At 33.8% G+C, this 20,161-nt stretch overlaps 2 protein-coding genes across 2 annotated transcripts in view; both read left to right on the top strand.

Moving 5' to 3' along the window:
* The window catches only part of LOC111623338 (vitamin D 25-hydroxylase-like), a 10,859-nt gene extending 10,056 nt beyond the window's left edge, over window positions 1-803 (top strand). The window contains exons 7-8 of the mRNA XM_023365874.1: window positions 6-130; window positions 210-803. Of these exons, the coding sequence (XP_023221642.1) occupies window positions 6-130; window positions 210-394 (310 nt within the window). The 3' untranslated portion in view covers window positions 395-803. The remainder of the gene's footprint in view (window positions 1-5; window positions 131-209) is intronic.
* Window positions 804-9,990: 9,187 nt separating this feature from the next.
* LOC111623337 overlaps window positions 9,991-20,161 on the top strand; it is a 21,880-nt gene continuing 11,709 nt past the window's right edge. The window contains exons 1-9 of the mRNA XM_023365873.1: window positions 9,991-10,234; window positions 10,337-10,464; window positions 10,837-10,934; window positions 10,992-11,290; window positions 11,371-11,486; window positions 14,913-15,165; window positions 15,244-15,431; window positions 15,511-15,691; window positions 18,060-18,287. Of these exons, the coding sequence (XP_023221641.1) occupies window positions 10,026-10,234; window positions 10,337-10,464; window positions 10,837-10,934; window positions 10,992-11,290; window positions 11,371-11,486; window positions 14,913-15,165; window positions 15,244-15,431; window positions 15,511-15,691; window positions 18,060-18,287 (1,700 nt within the window). The 5' untranslated portion in view covers window positions 9,991-10,025. The remainder of the gene's footprint in view (window positions 10,235-10,336; window positions 10,465-10,836; window positions 10,935-10,991; window positions 11,291-11,370; window positions 11,487-14,912; window positions 15,166-15,243; window positions 15,432-15,510; window positions 15,692-18,059; window positions 18,288-20,161) is intronic.

The following is a 20,161-nucleotide window of genomic DNA, read 5'->3' as shown; positions in this document are numbered from 1 at the left end:
CTAAATATTTGGAGCATTCACAACGATCCCTCGTACTGGGATAATCCGGAAGAATTTGTACCGGAGAGATTTCTAACAGAAGACGGTTCGAGCATCGAGAAATTGAAATCTTTCTCTCCATTTTCCTACGGTAGGTTTAATACTTATTTTACTATTGTCAGAATTAAAGTATAAAATATATTAAGGGTTGTTATTGATGCTTTGTGAAGGTAAACGTTCTTGTCCGGCGGAAGGAATCGCTTATAAGGAAATTTTCTTGTTTTTGACCTCGATCCTTCAGAAGTTCGAAGTTGTTTGGCCAGAATCGACACCACCGGATTTAGGAGGAGTAACGGGAGGAGGAATCGCTTTAATGCCTAAACCTTATCAGTTAACTTTTGTACCTCGGAAATAGACGAATAATTTTATATTTTGTAGATATAATTAAACAAATCTTTAAAAAATCTAATTTTATATAATGTGTGTGTGTGTGTGTGTGTACGTACATATACATTTTTCCATACGTACTGTAAATAGGTACTGCACATTAAGTCTGACTCTCACTTTAGATATGACACGTAATGCCCCACTGTCTCCCCATGTTTTTGACCTTTAATTACCAAAATTTAATAGCGTCAATGCCCACTATATAAAAATAACCCTGTCAACTTTGAGAATTTTTGATTCGTCCAGATTGAGATATAATGCAAAATGAACAGAAAGTATTGTAAAAGTTTGTGTTACATTTTTGTATTCCTAGAATGCCAAAACCTTGAGAAATGCAAAAGGAAGTTTGACCGATTACCACACATTCCTGTGTTGTATTCTATAGATAGTTGATAGATCCTGGCTGCACCGAAAGGCATAGCCAGCGAAAGGGAGGAAGGAAGGAGGTAAGGGGGAATTGAAGAAAGGGGGAGACGACGGGGAAGAGAAAGAGGAAGGATGTAGATTACAAGAGCGCCATTGCTGGGCGTCAATTGCTGAGCGTAAAGGCAATAGATATAAAGAGGCCCGTGCATAGGAAAGCACATAATTGGTGAAGGAGTGTACAAGAGATTGCGCGACAAAATATATACAGAAGATAACGAACCACAGCGTGGTTTTACACAGCTGAGCGGCAAAAGGAAGTAGATATTTTGTCGCTAGTAGGGGGCCTGTAGGGCCCCCTACTAGCGACAAAATATCACTACTAAGATAGTCCGTATTGGTAGAGTCCACTTGTTGTATTCTATAACAAGCGTGAAAGTAAAAGTTATGGAATGTAAAAATTTTAATTTTGAAATTTAAATTAATTTTAAAGTGCAAAATAGAGCCATACTGCAACGGAACCGGATATCGTTTTATATAAACACATTTGATGATAGAGAAACTGTGTTTCTGTACATAGCCAACTTCCAGGGGCAATCAGTTAATTGCGCGTCAGTGATGGTCTAGGGTCAATTTGTATCGTTTATTCGATAAGCCAGTAAAAACTGTAGACTTCTCTAAATGTATTTTTAATAGATTATACGACGTACTTAATAAATAAACAAGTTTAATATACAGTAATTACCTCTGTTATTAAATCCAATATATTCCCTATGCCCTCTAAATGCTAATTCTTGCTTTGATAAAAAAAAACATACAATAAATCTAAATTAATAGATGTTATATCTATTAGTCGTAACTGTCTCGTTATAATTTTCAATATTTATTTTATATTGTTTACTAATGTTAAATTCTGTTCTGCTTTGATTTCCAAATTGCTTCAATTTTACGAAAGAATCGATGCGAGATTTAGGATTTTCGTGTCTTTTGCCAGCTTTACTCAAATTATTTAAATCGTCAAAGCTATTCTTATTCCACACTAATTTTATTTGAAAATATTAGGTAAGACCAACGAAACAATTGTTGCATCCACAAAGCCATTTTACGTCTTCGTAAATTTTATCGTGAAAATGTCGAACAAATTTTTTTATTGAAGTATTTATATTTAATTTAGGCATTGGTCTTTCTCTTTTAATAATGTTTTCTCTTTCATTTTATAGGGGCCTGTAGGGCCTCCTACAACGCAAGATTTTATCCTACGATCATGGTCTCGAGCCAAAACTATTTTAAAATAAATTTTCAATATCGCAATTACATTCTAAATCGCTAGCCACAATATAAGGGCTAAAATTAAAAATAAAATAAAAAAACTTACTCGATGAAATAAAATGTGTGGTGGATATATCGGTACATACCTGGTACAAAATATTCTTCAATTGTACGAATATACTTTTAAAGAAAATTATAATTAAATATAGCTTTGTAAAGAAACGTACATAAAAATATAAAATACAGTAAACCTGTCTATAACGACCACCCACGGTTCCTTCAAAAAGTGGTCTTTTAGACAGGTGGTCGTCCAATACAGGTGGTCCTGTAATAACGTATTTACGTACGTATTTTGCGCATTTTTTAGCCATTTCTACTAAGCAAATCTCGAGGTGAGCAAAAATAAGCGAATTTTTTCAACGATAGGGCTATACTGGTATTGTATTTTATTTTAAAGATTAATACAATACTCGTATTTTCTCGATTATAATACACACTTTCTTTTTTCCCACTTAATTAATTCGACTCGGTTCTTTTCGTTCTCTCCTCAGTTACGTGTATTAAGTCATCAATATACAAGCGCGTCGTATCTCTCCATCACTTTGCTTTTGGTTTTCGTTAGTTTAATCATATTTTAACTTTAAAAATACTGTATTTTTTTAATATTTAATATTTTCTTAATTAATTAAGTACAATAAGAAAAATTATTAATTAATAATAAAACGATTTTATTATTTTTTCTCATTATACGATTTCATTACAATCGCGGAATCGAAAAAGGAAGTAAAACTGATTTTTGCATTAATGCGTTTATTGTTTTTTGAATATTTTGCCTGCGAAAATTACTTGGATATTATTTTTCTAAAAATATCGTGGAAATAAGGTAGGTTGATACAGAAACTATTTATCGCACGTGTACTGTATATGAGCTTCAAAATAAATAAATAAAAATAGATTTTATCAAACGATGAGATCAGCCGATTAATTGTATCGTGTACAATATTTTACACCCCCAAGGAAAATACTGTAGGTCTAGGGTAAAATAAATTTTGTTTTCCCACAGTTAAACTTCGCCGCTAATTGCTGTTGTGATAACTTTAATACGATCTTCTAACGACAGCACTTTGCATTTCGGACATTTTCCAACAAACTGAAATGAATTTCCTTTGTTGCTAGACTAATTTATTAACACCTGCACCTAATTTCAAGGGTGGGAGAAGTGCCCGGGATGGGTTCGAACGAGAGTTTAGACTAATTCATTATATTAGGAGGTGGAAACGTTGTTGAGATGGGTTCTTACAATAGTTTAGACCAGATACATTCGCGAAAGTGGTCGCTTATTACAGGTGTTGTATGTTGTTTCGGACCAAAAATCGATGCCCGCGGTCGCGTTACACAGGTGGTCGTTTAATACAGGTAACTTATACGAAGACTCTATGGATAAACTATTCCGTGTCAGAAATTTTTGTCCGTTTTGACAGGTGCCCGTCGAATGCAGGTGGTCGCCTAAGCAGTTTTCACTGTATTCTTTACTTTTTAAATCTTAAAACAATCCACTTAGTTAAAATGGCTCGCTACCAGTGGCTCATGGATGGAATCAGAGACGGTCTTGGTAGCTGTGCAGTGCGTGCATGCCTGCCAAATCCCGAGGGTGCCGATACCGTTAACGTCAAATGCCTCTTTTGTCGCATCACTAGTATATCTCAAAAGGACGCGACACGGTTGTTGTACATTTTAAACGTTTCTCACCATAGCTGTAAAAATCTAAATATGTTAAATTTAATAATCATTTGCTTTCTAACTAATTCATTTTAAGACCAAGTGTCCTCAGAAATTTCCAAAATTTACAACTTTTCGGTCATTCTCATTGAACTGGAAAAACTTCTGTCTTTATTATCTAATATTACGAAGAAATCAGTCCCCACTATACTCGTTTAGAGATTGGATTTGGTTAAGCTTTTAAGTAATATTCCGGCTCTTTCGGCAGGGTTTTATTTATGTCCCTAATTCCCTAATCTCTTCATTATTTTAACTACTACTTAATGAATTTATTTAAAACTTCTGTCAACTATACAAAATTATTATAAAAACATACTAGTAAACTCCTATCGGTTGGGTTAAGTTATAAATCTACTCGCGATTCACATAATGGGGCGAGGGCGGCCAAATATCTAGCAGGCCAGCGGTTAACAGCCCAGAACGGTTCTGGATTGAATCAGTGGATGCTACACGCCAAAATATCGTATAATGCTTCCAATGAAGCGTTATACGGTATTTTGGCGTGTAGCATCCACCAGCTAAACCGCGTGATTGGTGCTCTGTAAAGCGCATGTGCGAATGCGTATCATCTGGCTGATTTACGCCATTCAAATATTTTCGCCGTGGAAGCTACCCGTATTCGACAATAAGGCGCGCAGCTATGCCGTATTTGGATATTCCCAATGGAAGCGCCGCGGCTCTTCCATTGGGAATACAGTAGAACCTCAATTATCCGCCCCCCGATCAACCGACCCCTCGGTTAACCGACCGTCCTAGTCAGCAAATTTCAAATGTCCGCTAGTGATGTGGCGCTACAATAGCGACGATTATTATTTTAAAAAATTTTTGTTAGGCTTAACATTGATGAAAATTCAACGCAAAATAGGTTAATAGCGATATACTAATTACATGGGATATAATAATATACTACACTAATAATGGATTTTTTCATACTTTTCGGTTATCCGACTTTTCAATTATCCGACCAACCCCAGTCCCCAATTAGGGCGGATAATCGAGGTTCTACTGTATCTATATACGAATTTATATTCGAATATACAATAGCGATCTTATCGTTTTTTCATATATAGTATAGAAATTTGTAATAAGATACATAATGCGGTTATAATTGTGGCCGGCAGCACCAGAGATCCTGAACACTGTCTGGCAACATTTGCCAAGATCACGAACTCTGTCTGGCAACACTTGCCAAGATCACGAACTCTGTCTGGCAACACTTGCCAACAAGAGTGGCTGGCAACGTCAAAAAAGAAAAGGCGCGAAAGTTCGTTGGATTTTGTCCGGGTGTTGCCCGAGGATGTCTGTGACAGTTCTAACCTTTTCTAATAAAGTTCTTTTTTGTTACTGTTCGTGTTTGCCTGCTTAATGTTAGATCTAAACATCAGTAGGATTGAATGACAAATAATAAAATATTGATTTTAAGTAATTCAAAGTACATTAAAATATGAAAATAATCGCGCAATATGTATATATTTTAGAAAATACAGTGGAAGCGGCGCTTCCAACGCTTCCAAGGACGGCACACCATTGATAAAAATCTATATGAAATCTATTATCGTTACGAAATCTATCATTACGAAAATCTATATAAATAAAAATGTAATGTCCGTTTGTTCCTAATAGCTAATCTCCGAAAGTTCTTCACCGATTACTTTGAAATTTTCACACAACGTTCCATTCGAATACGGGTACGTTCTTATATATATCTCGAAATTCCTTCCCCCCGCGAGTTAATAACAAAACAGTTATTTTTTTAATGAAATCTCATAACAGATGGCGCCACATATAATTTTAACTTGGTAATAGTGTGTCTTAGTTTTTCTTAAATATTTTTCGCCTGGAAAATTATGAAATATTTAGCTATAAAAGTTTGAAAATTAATTAATTCGTATTTACAATTCCATATTTTTTGTTTTTTTTTTTTTGTTGACTATTGCAATATACGAGAGCTATTTTTTAAATAAGGTTCATTTGTGAATGAGAGTGAGAATGGCGCGTGATCGCGGCAGTGCGTAGGTGCGTCTGCTTCGAGCTTGCTTTGCGCGCGTTTAGACATAATTTGCAACCGTATCGCCTGTCTGTGTGCTGAGCTGTAAAAGTTTATAATGTTTAGGAAGATTGAGTCGCCCGCCGACTGTGAGATATGATCTGTTATTCGATTCTTGAATGCAAGAAACTTGGCAACAGCGGAAATTCACCGTCAGATTTGTGAAGTTTACGGTGATAATGCTATGAGTGACAGTACTGTAAAGTTCGAAAGTAGATGAGAATGTTCAAGGACCAGCGGTTAACGTGCATGATGAGCCACGTCCTGGCCGATCTTCTCTGATTTCTGAAGATTTGGTTTGTGATGTGGATAACAAAATTCGAGAGGACCGACGATTCACGATTTCAATGTTATCAATTGAATTTCTACAGGTTTCAAGGTCAGTTTTGTATACCATTAGAGAGGTTGAGGCAAACGTTTTAAACGTGTAGGACGGACGTTCGGTGCCGCTTTCCCGTAAGCCTAGAAGTTTGACGATGGTGTTTGGAATGTCGAGCGTGATTCCACCGACTATCCAAACACTATTGTCAAACTTTTAGGCTGACGGGAAAGCGGCGCCGAACGTCCGACCTACACGTTTACACGTTTAAAACGTCTGCCTCAACCTCTCTATTGTTTCAGAGAAACTGAATTATTGAAAATTGTGTTCTCAATGGGTTCCAAGACTGCTTTTTGATGATCACAAGACAAAAAGATTGGGCAGTGGCTTTATTGTTTTTGACTCGATACAATCTGGAAGGAGATGAATTGTTGGACCACATCGTTACAGTATATGAGACTTGGGTGTCTCACATGACTCCTGAGTCCAAGCAACAGTCAATGGAATGGGGGACACATCTTCGCCAATCAAAGTGAAAGCCAAACAGTCCATTTCGGCACGGAAAATTATGACAACTGTCTTATAGGACAGGAAAGAGATTTTTGTTAGTGGATTTTATGCCAAGAGGCACAACAATAAATTCTGATGCATATTGTGTGACCTTGAGAAAATTGCGGTGTGGTCTACTGTCTTCATGTGTGATGTTGCTCCATGACAATGCAAGGCCACATGTTTCTGCACAAACACAAAGTCTAATCAGTTCTTTTGAATGGGAACAACTGGATCCAGCTTACAGTCCAGACCATGCACCCAGTGATTTTCATTTGTTTCGATACTTAAAAGGAGTTTTTTGGTGGCCAACGGTTCAACGACGAAGTGAAAACTGCAGTCATGGATTCGGCTTTTTCACAGGCAGCAGATTTCTTTGAAGTCGGAATTAAAAAAATTGTCGAGCTGTATGACAAATGTTTGAATAAAAATGGAAATTATGTAGAAAAGTAGATAAAAGTATGTAGAATATGGGAAAAAATATATTTTAATGATATTTACAGTATTTTTCTTCTTATTAAAAAACGGACCTTATTTAAAAAATAGCCTTTGTAGTTCAAGAGACATTGAGAACGAAACTTCGATTTGAGACATTAAACTTACAGGTGATGCGCTCTCTTAACGACATTTTCTCACGATCGAACTACGTGGTAAGAGCACTGATACTACGGCATACATTTTAATCAGAAAAATATTAGAATTATTTTTAAAGGTAATTTGATGTTTAAAGAGGAATTAATCTATATAAATAAAAATGTAATGTTCGTTTGTTCAAAATCTTAACTCTCCGAAAGTTCTTCACCGATTGCTTTGAAATTTTGACACAACGTTGCATTCGAATTCGCGCGTTTTTATATAATTTAGATGTCGAAATTCCCCCGCGGGGAAGAGGGACAGGATTAAAGCTTACCGTAAAGAACTCGGCTTCTATTATACTATTTTAGATGCGGTTTTTTTGCGTTTTTGATTGCGTTTTAATAGGGTACGTCAAGAGAATGTACACTAAGAAGGGATTTTTCGATATCCCCCCGCGGGGAAGTGTTATACATTTATAATAGATATATTTTGAGCCACAGCAACGCGTGGCCGGGTCTGCTAGTATTTAATAAATATGTAACTATTATCAAAGTATATGCAAATTACGACGAACTTTTAACTCAAAATGTGCTGTAAGTACTTGGAAGCGAGATAGAAATAACGGTGGCACTTCTAGTTTTCTTCAATGCGATATTAGGTTTATATGATTGGTAGCAGGATCGTCGAGAGGGAATTCATGAAATACGTAGAACGTTTCATTATTAATAAAAAGCAGTCTTAGCGAATTTATTTTCTGTTAACAGCATTAGGGCAAGGACCATTATGGGGCCCCTAATGCTGTTAACAGAAAATAAATTCGCTAAGAATAAAGAAACATTCTACGTACAGTATTTCATTTGTTCGAAAACAAAATGTCAAAAAATAGGAGCTGCAACAAACAAAAAGATAATTTTTAAAAGGAATCCAACAATATACCAAATGCTACGTGCGGTCAAGGAAGACATAGACCAGAGTCTTATTGCAGGAATTTATAGAATACCCGTACAAGACGAAAGGCGACAAAAAGAGCTTTACTACATCGGAGCCACAGAGAGGTCATTAAAAGAAAGGTTAAAAGAACATAAAAGGAACGTACAGAACGAGCAGCCAGTCGACCTACGTAATATCAGACCCGACAGAGGTAATGGTGGATTGGAAAAGAGCTAAAATAATACAAAAGATTGAGAACAAGAGACACCTTAAACACGCAGAAGCATGGCAAATACACAAGACCAACCAGGAAGGAAACGCAATAAACTTTAGAGAATCCAGTAAAGTAAATAAATGGTTTCTGCTTTATGTAATACGAAATTTCCTTATAAATTTCGTCTTATATAAGAAATATTTTAATTAATTAATTAAGAAAAGAATTTTGAGAAAAAATGTTCCACGCCCAATGCAATAAATCTGTCGCCCGAGATAAAAGTAAAAATATATACAGTACAGTATAAAAAAATTCATTAGATGCGTGAATTTATGTTGTATTATGTACTTAGCTATACGTCCTTTCCCATAGTTTATACAATTATACGTGCCTATTCGAACAGCTCTTGTATCGTTTACAATATTTTGTATTAATTGAAGATATTGTAAAATTTGAGTATTATTAATACACTATTAGTTATTTGCCGTTGTACTTAGTAAATATATTGTTAAAGACCACTTAATAGTCCGAAATGTAGAAGAAAAGTTTTTACATTCTGGAATGAAAATAAAGGAATGAAATAGTATAACGAACTGTGTTGTTTAGCCACAAAATTTATAAAAGAAAAAGAAATCAGTCTGGCAGAACAGTGAACCGAATAGTTTACACACTTTTATTACCTACCAAAGGAAAACTATGGGAAAGGACTTATAGCTAAGTACATAATACAACATAAATTCACGCATGTAATGAATTTTTTATACTGTACTGTATATATTTTTACCTTTATCTCGGGCGACAGATTTATTTCATTGGGCGTTGGAACATTTTTTCTTAAAATTTNTATTTCCTATATATTTAATACAAATATTTAATTTTATATTTTTAATATTAAATGAAATATTTGTTCTCAAGTTATAAAATGTCATATTTAAAAACAGTACTGTACATTAAAGAAGAAGAATTATTTGAATGTACGTAAAGATTAACGTTAAATAACTTTTATATTTTTAGAGAATTTATTACTATATCAATTAACTTTCAGAGACATAAAGAAATCCTTTACTGAAATTATGAATCAAGGTTACGAAGTTAGAAATAAATGAATCATTTCTAACCTCATAGCCTTTCTCTCGTCTATCCGCTATTTCATTAGAAAAATATTATTACAGGATCTGTTTTTAATCAAAAAGTTCAGCCAAAAATTTTTGTATCACCTTTAGGCACTTCTCTTATGGACTACTTAAAAAAACTGTTTTTTAGTTTTTAAACTTTAAGAAAAAAACTCATCCTTTATAGTTTTACTCTCAGTCTAATTAATTAAAATATTCCTAATAAATTTCGTCTTATATAAGACGAAATTTATAAGGAAACTTCGTATTACATAAAGCAGAAACCATTTATTTTCTACTCACCTCCTCGCAGCGCAGAAAAACTTTTTTCTTTATGATTAATTAGTGTTTACAGATTATAAATACAAAATTAACGAGTGAAGTTAATTTACACGACAAAATCAAAGCTGTGACGATAACGTCTAAAGTTTTATCATCACGATGGAAAACTTTTGGGATTATTGTTTTGTTTCTTTTTCGGTTGTTGTTATATTAACGATACTTAATGTTTTAAAAAATTATTTCTCCAGGCCAAAAAATTTTCCTCCGGGTCCTGCGGGCCTGCCTTTTCTAGGCTATTTGCCTTTTCTTGGTAAAGAAGCGCATTTAAAACTTCATAAACTTTGCTCCAAATACGGTCAGATTTTCAGGTATGGTTTAATACTTGTTTTTAGGCTAATTAATTTTTCGATAGGATCAACAATTCGATATATATATATATATATATATAATTTGATGTGTAATACTTTTAGTGTTCTTCTTGGAAGCGAGAGAATAGTAGTATTATCGAGTTATGATGTGATGAAAGAAGCGTACAGTAAATCAGCCTTACTTGGTCGTCCTCCAATCACTTCTTTTGATTTCATTTTTAAACTTAGAGGTGAGATGGTCATTTATATTTTAGAGGTATTGCTCGGTCTTTAGAGGAGTTGGGAGAAGGTGATAAAAACAATGATATTAGTAACTAAAACATACATTTATCTACCTGAGTATTTACAATAAGAAAACTGCAAAACACAAAAACTTGAATGGGCTTAAGTTAGAGGATAGGCTTTATACTGTGGGGATAATGTAATTTAAATACTGGGGGAATCCTCGCAGTATTTTATCTACGATGTCAAAGAATATTTATGTGCCAAGTTTGGTGCAGATACGTTTAACGATATAGAACTCTATACCTAATATCTGAATATATGAAAGTATATATATCATTAAAGATTGTAGAATTGAAACAATTATAAATTGTTTACAGGTCTAGGAATGTCCAGCGGAGAAGAATGGGTCGAAAATCGCCGATTTGTCATCGAAAACTTGAGAATATTCAAAGAAAGATACGACGTTGCAATTGAGGTAATTTCCTTTTTCATTTAATTTTATATTTTTCATATAACCAATATTTTTGTATAGGAAGAAATACCGCTGCTGTTACGAGAATTGGCTCAGAGTAAAGGTTATCCATTCAACTTCCACCAACTTATATTATCCAGCACAAGCAATGTTGTCTTCAATTTTATGGTGGGTGTAAGATTCGATTATCATCATCCTACAAGGAAAATTATAAATGAGTTTGGTGAAATAAATTCGAAATATGTGGGCATGATTTCTTATAGTCTATTTATACCTTGGATTAAAATTATGCATCTTGTTTCTCTTGCAATGAACGGTCCTTTAAGAAAAAAAATGACAGCTGCTTTTGAAAAACTAGTGTAAGCATTATACAGTGTGATCAGTTTTCTGATTAATGATATTTATTAATGGTTAATGAAACTTATTTTCTTTTTTATAGTGAAATAGTTAAAAATGTTTTTACAGAATACGATAATAAAAATATTAAGAATATTTCGGAAGCTTATATCTATGAAATAGAGAAAAGTAAAAATAATCCCGAATCACCTTATACAGGTAAGTTTAGATGATTCAATTTTATTTCATAACAATTGAGGAATTCCATGCTAACAGTGTAAATTTACACGCTCAAAGTCCCTTTTTAAACTTAAGTCTAAACACATACTGAAGCGATGAGCAAAGCAATAGTGAAAGCAGAGAAAAGCAAAAATAAACAAATGTATTCCTGTGAGGTCACGCTTGCTGTGGAATACTGCACTGAAGCAATAATGGTGTCAAAGTAAAGCAAAGTATTAAAAGCAGCTTCATATCTCCGCTTTTATCGTCGTTCACACAGATGAAAATTCATTTCCTGTATGGGATCAAAAAACACTGAAATAAAATCCACCAATAAGTATACCATATACTTCGTGTATGTCTACTTTTATTTATTATGTGAACGTTACAGCTTCTAGTGTTACTTTAAATACTGCAAATTCCAAATTTTTTTGGAGAAATTTTCTGTTAATATCAAATTCGTATTTTTCCTTTTCTATTCTCATTTTTTTGCTCACCACTTCAGTATATGTTTAGCTTAACAGTAAGATAGTTTATGGTTTTGACCATAGCTCTAAGATAATAGATTTAAATGTTTTGTACTCCCAATAGAAGCCTTGATTTAAGAGATCGCTTTTTATCATGCCCATGGCACACAAATGACGAATTTTGAGCTCAAGTTACTTTGTTTCTTTTGAAGCAAGCATACATTTTCACAAATTTGGTGACCTAGGAAAAGTTTTTGTCCTGAATTCAACTATATTAAATCACATTTCCTCCAAAACTGGAGAAAAAGTCTGTTGCATACATTTGAAGTTGTATTTTAACAACCTATATTGTCTAAAGTATATATACAGGGTGTACATAAAAGAATATAGCAGTTTTAAAGATATTTAATTGCACTTTAAAGTTAACGAAGAATAAACAAAATGTGAAAAAAATAGTAACATCTCCAGTTTACCTTATAAGTGTTCAATGTGAGCTCCGTTTGTCACGCGACACACATCCAACCTGTAGGCGAATTTCTCCTATACCTTAACCAGCATTTCTTGAGTGATGGTAGCAACAGCTTCTTCAATCCTGTATCTCGGGCAGGTTAGTAGGCAGTGGGGCACGTAGACGCGGTCCTTTACAAAACCCAAAAGAAAAAAAATCGCAGGGGTGAGAACAGGTGATCTTAGAGACGACACAAGATAAGTCCTGTCATCGGGTCTATGGCGACCAATCCAGCGGTCAGTGATATCATCATTCAACCAATCTCGTACAAAGTGATGCCAATGTGGAGGTTCTCCATCTTGTTGCCAAATGAAGTTATTTGGTTTATCTTGTTGGGGGAATAGCCATTCTTAGAGCATATCCAAATAAGCCACTCCTATTGAGGTAGCTTCAGCAAAAAAGAACGGTTCATAAACTTGCCGTGAAACATCACAGAAGACATTAATTTTTGGGGAGTCTCGTTCGCATTATACGAATTAACCCCTTAAACTGAAAAATTTACGCCCTCGAAACCCTCGGGCTCACATATGCGTCCCTATCGCTTACAACTGTTACAGGCTTTGAAGCCTACTGACTACGCTGTGCGCAAAAACTTCGCAACTGAAATGCTGCAGCAGGAAAGTGATGCCCTTCTTGATTATGTAGTTTTTAGTGATGCATCCACATTCCATCTTATTGGTAAGGTGAACACGCACAATATCAAAATCTGAAAATCCCCATTATGCCGTCGACGAACGTTGTTGGCATTAGAGGGTCACAATTAAATTCCCTACGGAACGCACTTTAAACTGTAATTCTGTCAAAACGCCCTCCGTTGAGAAATCCCCATCTTTGTTACCGTCGCTGCCAAGCGGAAACAAAGAAAAGCTATCTGCGATCATGCGTACAACTGAAACTGTTTTCCTTACTCTTTCCTTCTAACCTATAACAAACTTTGTACACCTAATGTCAGTGATACTATAACGAATTCAGACTGCTATATTCTTATATGTACACCCTATATCGGTTTCCCAGTTAATTATCTTGGGTGCCATAACACAAACATATTGGAAAAAATCAAGGTTTCTTAATTTAAGTAAAAATGTTTTTCAAGGTGATTTCAACGAATTTTGAATGGCAAATATCTGTAAATTGGACTTCTCGAATTTTCTTTTGGAATCATTAGAAAGAGAATCTTCCCCCATAAGAATCCACGTTTCATAATCTTTGTGCTAACTTCCAAATGGAGAAAAAGAGTTCAAAAAGTGACATTCCATACTGCCGTCCTTCAATTTTTTTCTAAGTTTTCTAATTGTGCTTTACAACAATCAACCGCTTTTAATACTGAACATTGCATGTTTTGTTTGTTATGAGTAATAATGCGAGAAGAGTTGTGCACATTTTGGTGGAAATTAAGTCAGAAAATGACTGTCACGTGCCATCACATTACTTAGATTAAACTGAAGTTTGCTAAGGCAATTCAAACGAAGCACAGCGTACAATAAGTAAGCGTTCAGTAGTAGTTTTCAAAGAAGAATCAACAATTTGATGGGAGACTATGCTACTTGGCGATTAGGTTGCTTATTTCCTAAAAGAGGGAGCTGATCGTCAAGGTGACCAATACTATGAATAATTTAATGAATAATGAAAAACCACGTACCGTGCTGCTAACTTTCAGTCAAATTCAATTCTTCACTGTACTAGATGTTAGATTTTCGAGCCTTTTTTCCTTGTTTCTAAACTCTGTCCCAGCAAACTAGGACAGAGTTTAGAAACAAGAATTCTGATAATGTGTAACATATTGTTCCTAATGATCCGAAAAGCAAAAAAACGAGAAAACCTATTTATAGATATATTTGCCGTTCAAAATTGGTACATCTTTGCTGTGGAGCCACAAATTCATAAACAAAACAGTTGTTTGCAATTTTTCTGCAAGTCAAAATTATCAAGAACGACAAAATCCTCAAAAAAGTTTCATAAATCATCAAATTTGAAAATGTATGCTTACTTAAACGAGCGCAATAGAAGGACAAAATTCATCATTTGTGCGCCGCCAAGAGGATTCGTTCCCTGAACACTTGGAGTTCGGTCGTTGGTTCGCGCCTGGCCAGGACGGGCTGGCCACTTGGAGTTTTCCGGGTTTTCTCCACGTCTTTAACGCCTAAATAAGGGCCAGTTACTCTTAAAAAGACCTCCCGGAAGGCATCCCTCTAGGCAAATCGTCTAAGTGTTCTGTTGCGTAATTTAACAAAACAAACAAACATCATTTGTGCGTTATGGACGTGGAGAAAAGTGGAGTGATCTCGAAATCAAGGCGTCTATATCGGAAACAGCAAAACATTCAGATTCAATATTTTTCTCAGCTTAGTTCAAGACCATTTGCTATATTATTGTGAAGTTTCAACAAAATTACAACGGGTAGGCGCGGCGGTTGGCACAGTTGGCAGCCTATTACAAGTCGAATAAATTTAGTTCTAGGTTATGTCGGTAATATGGTCACAATATTAGCAGCTGGGTTCGATACTACAGCTGCATCATTATCGTGGACCATATTAGCATTAGCAACGTATCCCAAAATTCAGAGAAAAGTTCAAGAAGAAATAGATGCAATTTTCGGTACCGAACACCCAGTTTGGGAGGATAGAATACGTTTACCTTATACTCAAGCAGTTATCATGGAAATACAAAGATGGAGGACTATACTACCCCTTTCTGGCTTAAGATAGTATGTATCGATATATTCAAGACTTTTCCCTTGAAATGTCTATTCCATTATGTATGCAAATTTAAAATTCTATTAAAGCGCATTGTCAGATTGCAAAATTCGAGAATATACAATACCTAAAGGAACAACTGTACTCCTAAATATTTGGAGCATTCACAACGATCCCTCGTACTGGGATAATCCGGAAGAATTTGTACCGGAGAGATTTCTAACAGAAGACGGTTCGAGCATCAAGAAATTGAAATCTTTCTCTCCATTTTCCTACGGTAGGTTTAATACTTATTTTACTATTGTCAGAATTAAAGTATAAAATATATTAAGGGTTGTTATTGATGCTTTGTGAAGGTAAACGTTCTTGTCCGGCGGAAGGAATCGCTTATAAGGAAATTTTCTTGTTTTTGACCTCGATCCTTCAGAAGTTCGAAGTTGTTTGGCCAGAATCGACACCACCGGATTTAGGAGGAGTAACGGGAGGAGGAATCGCTTTAATGCCTAAACCTTATCAGTTAACTTTTGTACCTCGGAAATAAACGAATAATTTTATATTTTGGAGATTAAATAAATCTTTTAAAAATCTAATTATATTTAATATAATAGTCTACGATTGTGTGCTCGCGTATACATCTATGTATTGTATAGTACAGTACATATACATTATTAGAAGCAACTTGATGTAATTATAATTATTATTCTCAAAGTTAGTTATAAAGTAAAAGATAAAAATGAGGTTTACTTACTAAATTTGCAATATTTATATTTCATTTTGTTATTAATTAGCAGTGTATTAATTTGGAAATTTATTTTTAGTTTGTTTCTCTTTGTAATCAAGAGGAAAAAAATATTTGAGAGAGAAGAAAATCGAATTGTTCTTTGTGTCTATTATGTAAAGTATGATAATTTTCTGAATAAATTTTAATATTTTTATTTGATTTTTGATTAAGTTTTTTTATTTAACAAAACACAAGAAAGATGTTTGAATGTAGGAAATTTTAAAATTAAAGATGGAAATAAATGGAAGAAGTTTCTTGACTTTTGTAGAAGGCAAACGAAAAATATGTGAAAAATTATATAAAATTTTAACTCCGTGAAATGAGATGAAATGAGCTTTTATATTAAATAATTATTTTAAATGTCTTCCTAAATTTTTTATGTATTTTATTTCTAATGGAAATTCCAAAAATTAAATTTAATACATTTTAAAATGTTCACTTTGAAAATTTTTGAGGTTTGAAAATTTGTAGCACAGAGGACATTAATTAATTTGTAAGGTAATAAAACGCATAAATAATATTTAAGAGATTAAAATAACCTCTAACATTAAGCATAAAATTAGAGTTGTAATCGATATATCGGAATGATCGCGATACTCCGGTTTTATACCTATACATATAACTTATCCTTCACATGGTTTTACCATGGTAGATATTTGAACATGGCAAATCCATCTGCCATAAATACACTAGACCTACAATAGATGACAGAGGCAATCGCTTCAGGCATCAAGTCGAAAAGGATAGTAAAAAATCCATCGACGAGCTGCATAATTTTCCTGATTAAGCTGAGATTTGAAAAAAAATTATACACCTATAAATTCCCACTATGTCTGCCTGACTGTCCTTCCTTCATCTCGAGAACAGTGTTAGATGACAGTAGAGTCCCTACGATTTCCAGATATGGAAAGCTTAGGAACACGAGGACCCGATTAACTATATACGAACTTCCGATACAAACCAGAGGACACGTTTTCTTCAATTCAAATCTTTTCCCCTGAAAGCAGTTAATAGATGACCGGCACGACTCTATTGTTAAGGGAAAAGCATGACGTACAGGGGCAAGTCACTACTAATTTGAGGTGAAGAGAATATATTTTAAATTAAATATGATTAAAAATTGCAGCCCGGCATTACGACGACNAAATATCTTGAAACCACTCGGTTATTTCGGCAGGAATAACGCCACCCCAAAAGAAATTTTATGGCATAGTATTTTTTTCGATTTTAAAAATATTTAAAACTAATTTTGTAAGAAATGTTTCTAATAAATCGAAGACATCGCTAAGTTTTGTTTCGTAACCATATATTTGGATTGGAATAAGGCAAAATCGCCCCAAGATTCATAGAATTCCACGAATCTTAAGGCTGTCTCCCAGGAGGACTTTCTACTGGAAACTGACACCTATTTAAGTACTAAACACGTGAAAAAAACCCGGAAAATTCAACTTGAACAGTTCGTTGGTCAGGCGCGAATCCTAGAGTGATTTTTCCTTACTAATATGGTTTGAAGCGCTTTTATAAAATTTTTATGTTCTTAATCACTGTTCAGTAGTTGTATTCATTCGGCCATTGCTGGGCAATTTCAGTCGATCTTTTTTAAACAGATAATTGATGAATTATGCGGAAATACATCGAGACATCAATTTAAAAATTCTTTGGATCCGTTTTGAACGAAATTTTGATACAGCATTGCGCACGTTATCTACAATAAAATATTTTAATAATGTAAGCCGAATGATAAAATTGCAATAATTAATAAGCAAACACACATTTAAAAATTATCATTTAACCAAAACAATACGAATGATATTCGAATTTATAGACTAGCAATTTATTTTTTAAGTGCAATTCGATTAAAAATGATAAAATAATATTAAGGTTATCCGGCTTTAATTTTATTTTGTTGTTATTTTTGTCATTCGAAATTATGTTTATATCAATAATCTTAATGATAATAATAAACCAATCGGGTTGATTAAATATATCTGAAGTATGAAAAGTAATCTTAATATCACAAATCAAATTACCTTTTAAACTTACTCAATATAACAAGAACTGTTAACAGCATAAACTAATATTACATTAATCGTACAGTAAAAATACAAAAATTTAATTATAAAGAAAAATGAATTTAGTGTCAATGATTGACACGATAATGTCTGCAGATATATACTTTTTAGTTGTTTCCACTATATTTTTTGCAATTTTAATCAAAGTATTTTGCATAACTTCAACTAAACTTCCCCCAGGACCAATTGGCCTTCCTATTTTAGGCTATCTTCCTTTTCTTAAGAAAGAAGCGTACGTGACTCTCAATGAATTCAAGAAGAAGTACGGCAATATTTTCAGGTAATATTATTAATTAATCTCATATTTTATTGAGATAATAATTAACATTTATAATAATAAATAACGTTAAGAGATTTGTTACGATTTTCCATTATTAATTACAAAAATCTATAAAAGATTTATTATAAATCGGTTATGTCTTCATTGAAAGTGACTTTTCAGCAAAATATTATAATAAACTTTTTAACAATAAAAAATTCATTTAACGCGGTCTTTAAATAAAAACAGAATTTTCATGTTTGATGATAATTACAGTATTGCTCTTATATAAAACAATAGCAATGCACTTATGTTGCTGATAAGATGTCAACCTATTACCATGGAGGATTCGGGTCGGACTCAAAATTTATCGTCTTAAAATGTCTCCGTCATAGACAAGTTGTGTCCGTTTTATATCCTTAATAAGCAGACAACTTAATGAATAATTGATGTATGTTTTTAATATGAGGACGGTGTACACAATACCGAATACAGCAAAATAAGTAATTAATATTGTTAATTTATTGATTAATATAATGCAATTATATAATAAAATACAATTTCTTATAAAAACTTTACTTCAAGTAAGAAATGACATCAACAAGTAGGAAAGTGTGTTTGGAATCAGATAGAATTCGAACTCACTTATCAATGTATTAAATGTTCTAGACCACGTTTATGATACTAAAATTATTATTTTTATTATTAAATTAAAGATATAGTATATATGGTATACGAATACGATTAATTTATTTTACAGTTTCTTTAAAAAATCTTGTATAAAATACGAATAACTAATACACGTCTATAAATTTTCTTTGAGAATATCAAAATCCACCTGTGACAAAAGTATCCGGACAGAGGAAATAAATGATAGAAAGGGTCAGATCATTTGCTTAAAAATATGTCTATTCATTTGTTGAGGCAAATTTTTGTAAAGTATTTCTTTCATACATGAATTGTTTTATTTTGTCACTGTGAACAATAAAAATAAACAAATTAACAATGGCGTGCCGTGACATTTGATGATAGGGACGCTGTGTTTCTGTAAGAAGCCGACATCTAGGGGGCAATCAGTCAATTGCCCGTCAGTGATGGTCTAGGGCAGGCATGGCCAACATACGGCCCGTCTAATGAATTTATGTGGCCCGCGATCAATCTTTCAATATTAGGTACTGAAGTCCGAATAGCTCGCTGAAAAATTCTGACGCCTAAAAAAAATCAACAACTCAAACTGTGCGTTTAGAGTTAACCCTCCATTACAAATCTCTTAACTACAGCGTAGAATGTTGATAAATCATGATAATGTGAAAAATGTATCTGTAATCTCTATCTACAATTCGGTTTCTTCAGGGTGACATCACAATGAAATCTCGCACCACCTCAAAATCTTGCTTAAGGCAGAGACTGGTTCGGACCGAGAAAAAAGTTCTTTTTCCAATTCGGCCCGGGGGCAAAAACTGTTGGCCACCCCTGGTCTAGGGTCCATTCGTATCGTTTATTCGATAAGCCAGTAAAAACCGTAGACTTCTCTAAATGCATTTTTAATATCGCAATTACATTCCGAATCGCTAACCACGATATAAGGGCTAAAATTATAAATAAAATAATAAAAACTTACTCGGTGAAATAAAATGTGCGGTGGATGTACCGGTACATACCTGGTACAAAATATTCTTCAATTGTACGAATATACTTTTAAAGAAAATTATAATTAAATATAGCTTTGTGAAGAAACATACGTAAAAATATAAAATATTCTTTACTTTTTAAATCTTAAAACAATGCGCTTAGTCAAATAGCTCCCTACGAGTGGCTAACGGATGGAATCGAAGACGGTTGCGGAGCGTGCATACACGCGGACTGCCAAATCCCCAGGGTGCCGATACCGGTCA

This window comes from Centruroides sculpturatus, unplaced genomic scaffold (assembly GCF_000671375.1).
Source record: "Centruroides sculpturatus isolate CEXI.00-Female unplaced genomic scaffold, Cexi_2.0 scaffold339, whole genome shotgun sequence".
Lineage (NCBI taxonomy): Eukaryota > Metazoa > Arthropoda > Arachnida > Scorpiones > Buthidae > Centruroides > Centruroides sculpturatus.
The sequence above is the reverse complement of the archived record's forward strand: the minus strand, read 5'-3'. Positions and strand labels throughout refer to the sequence as shown.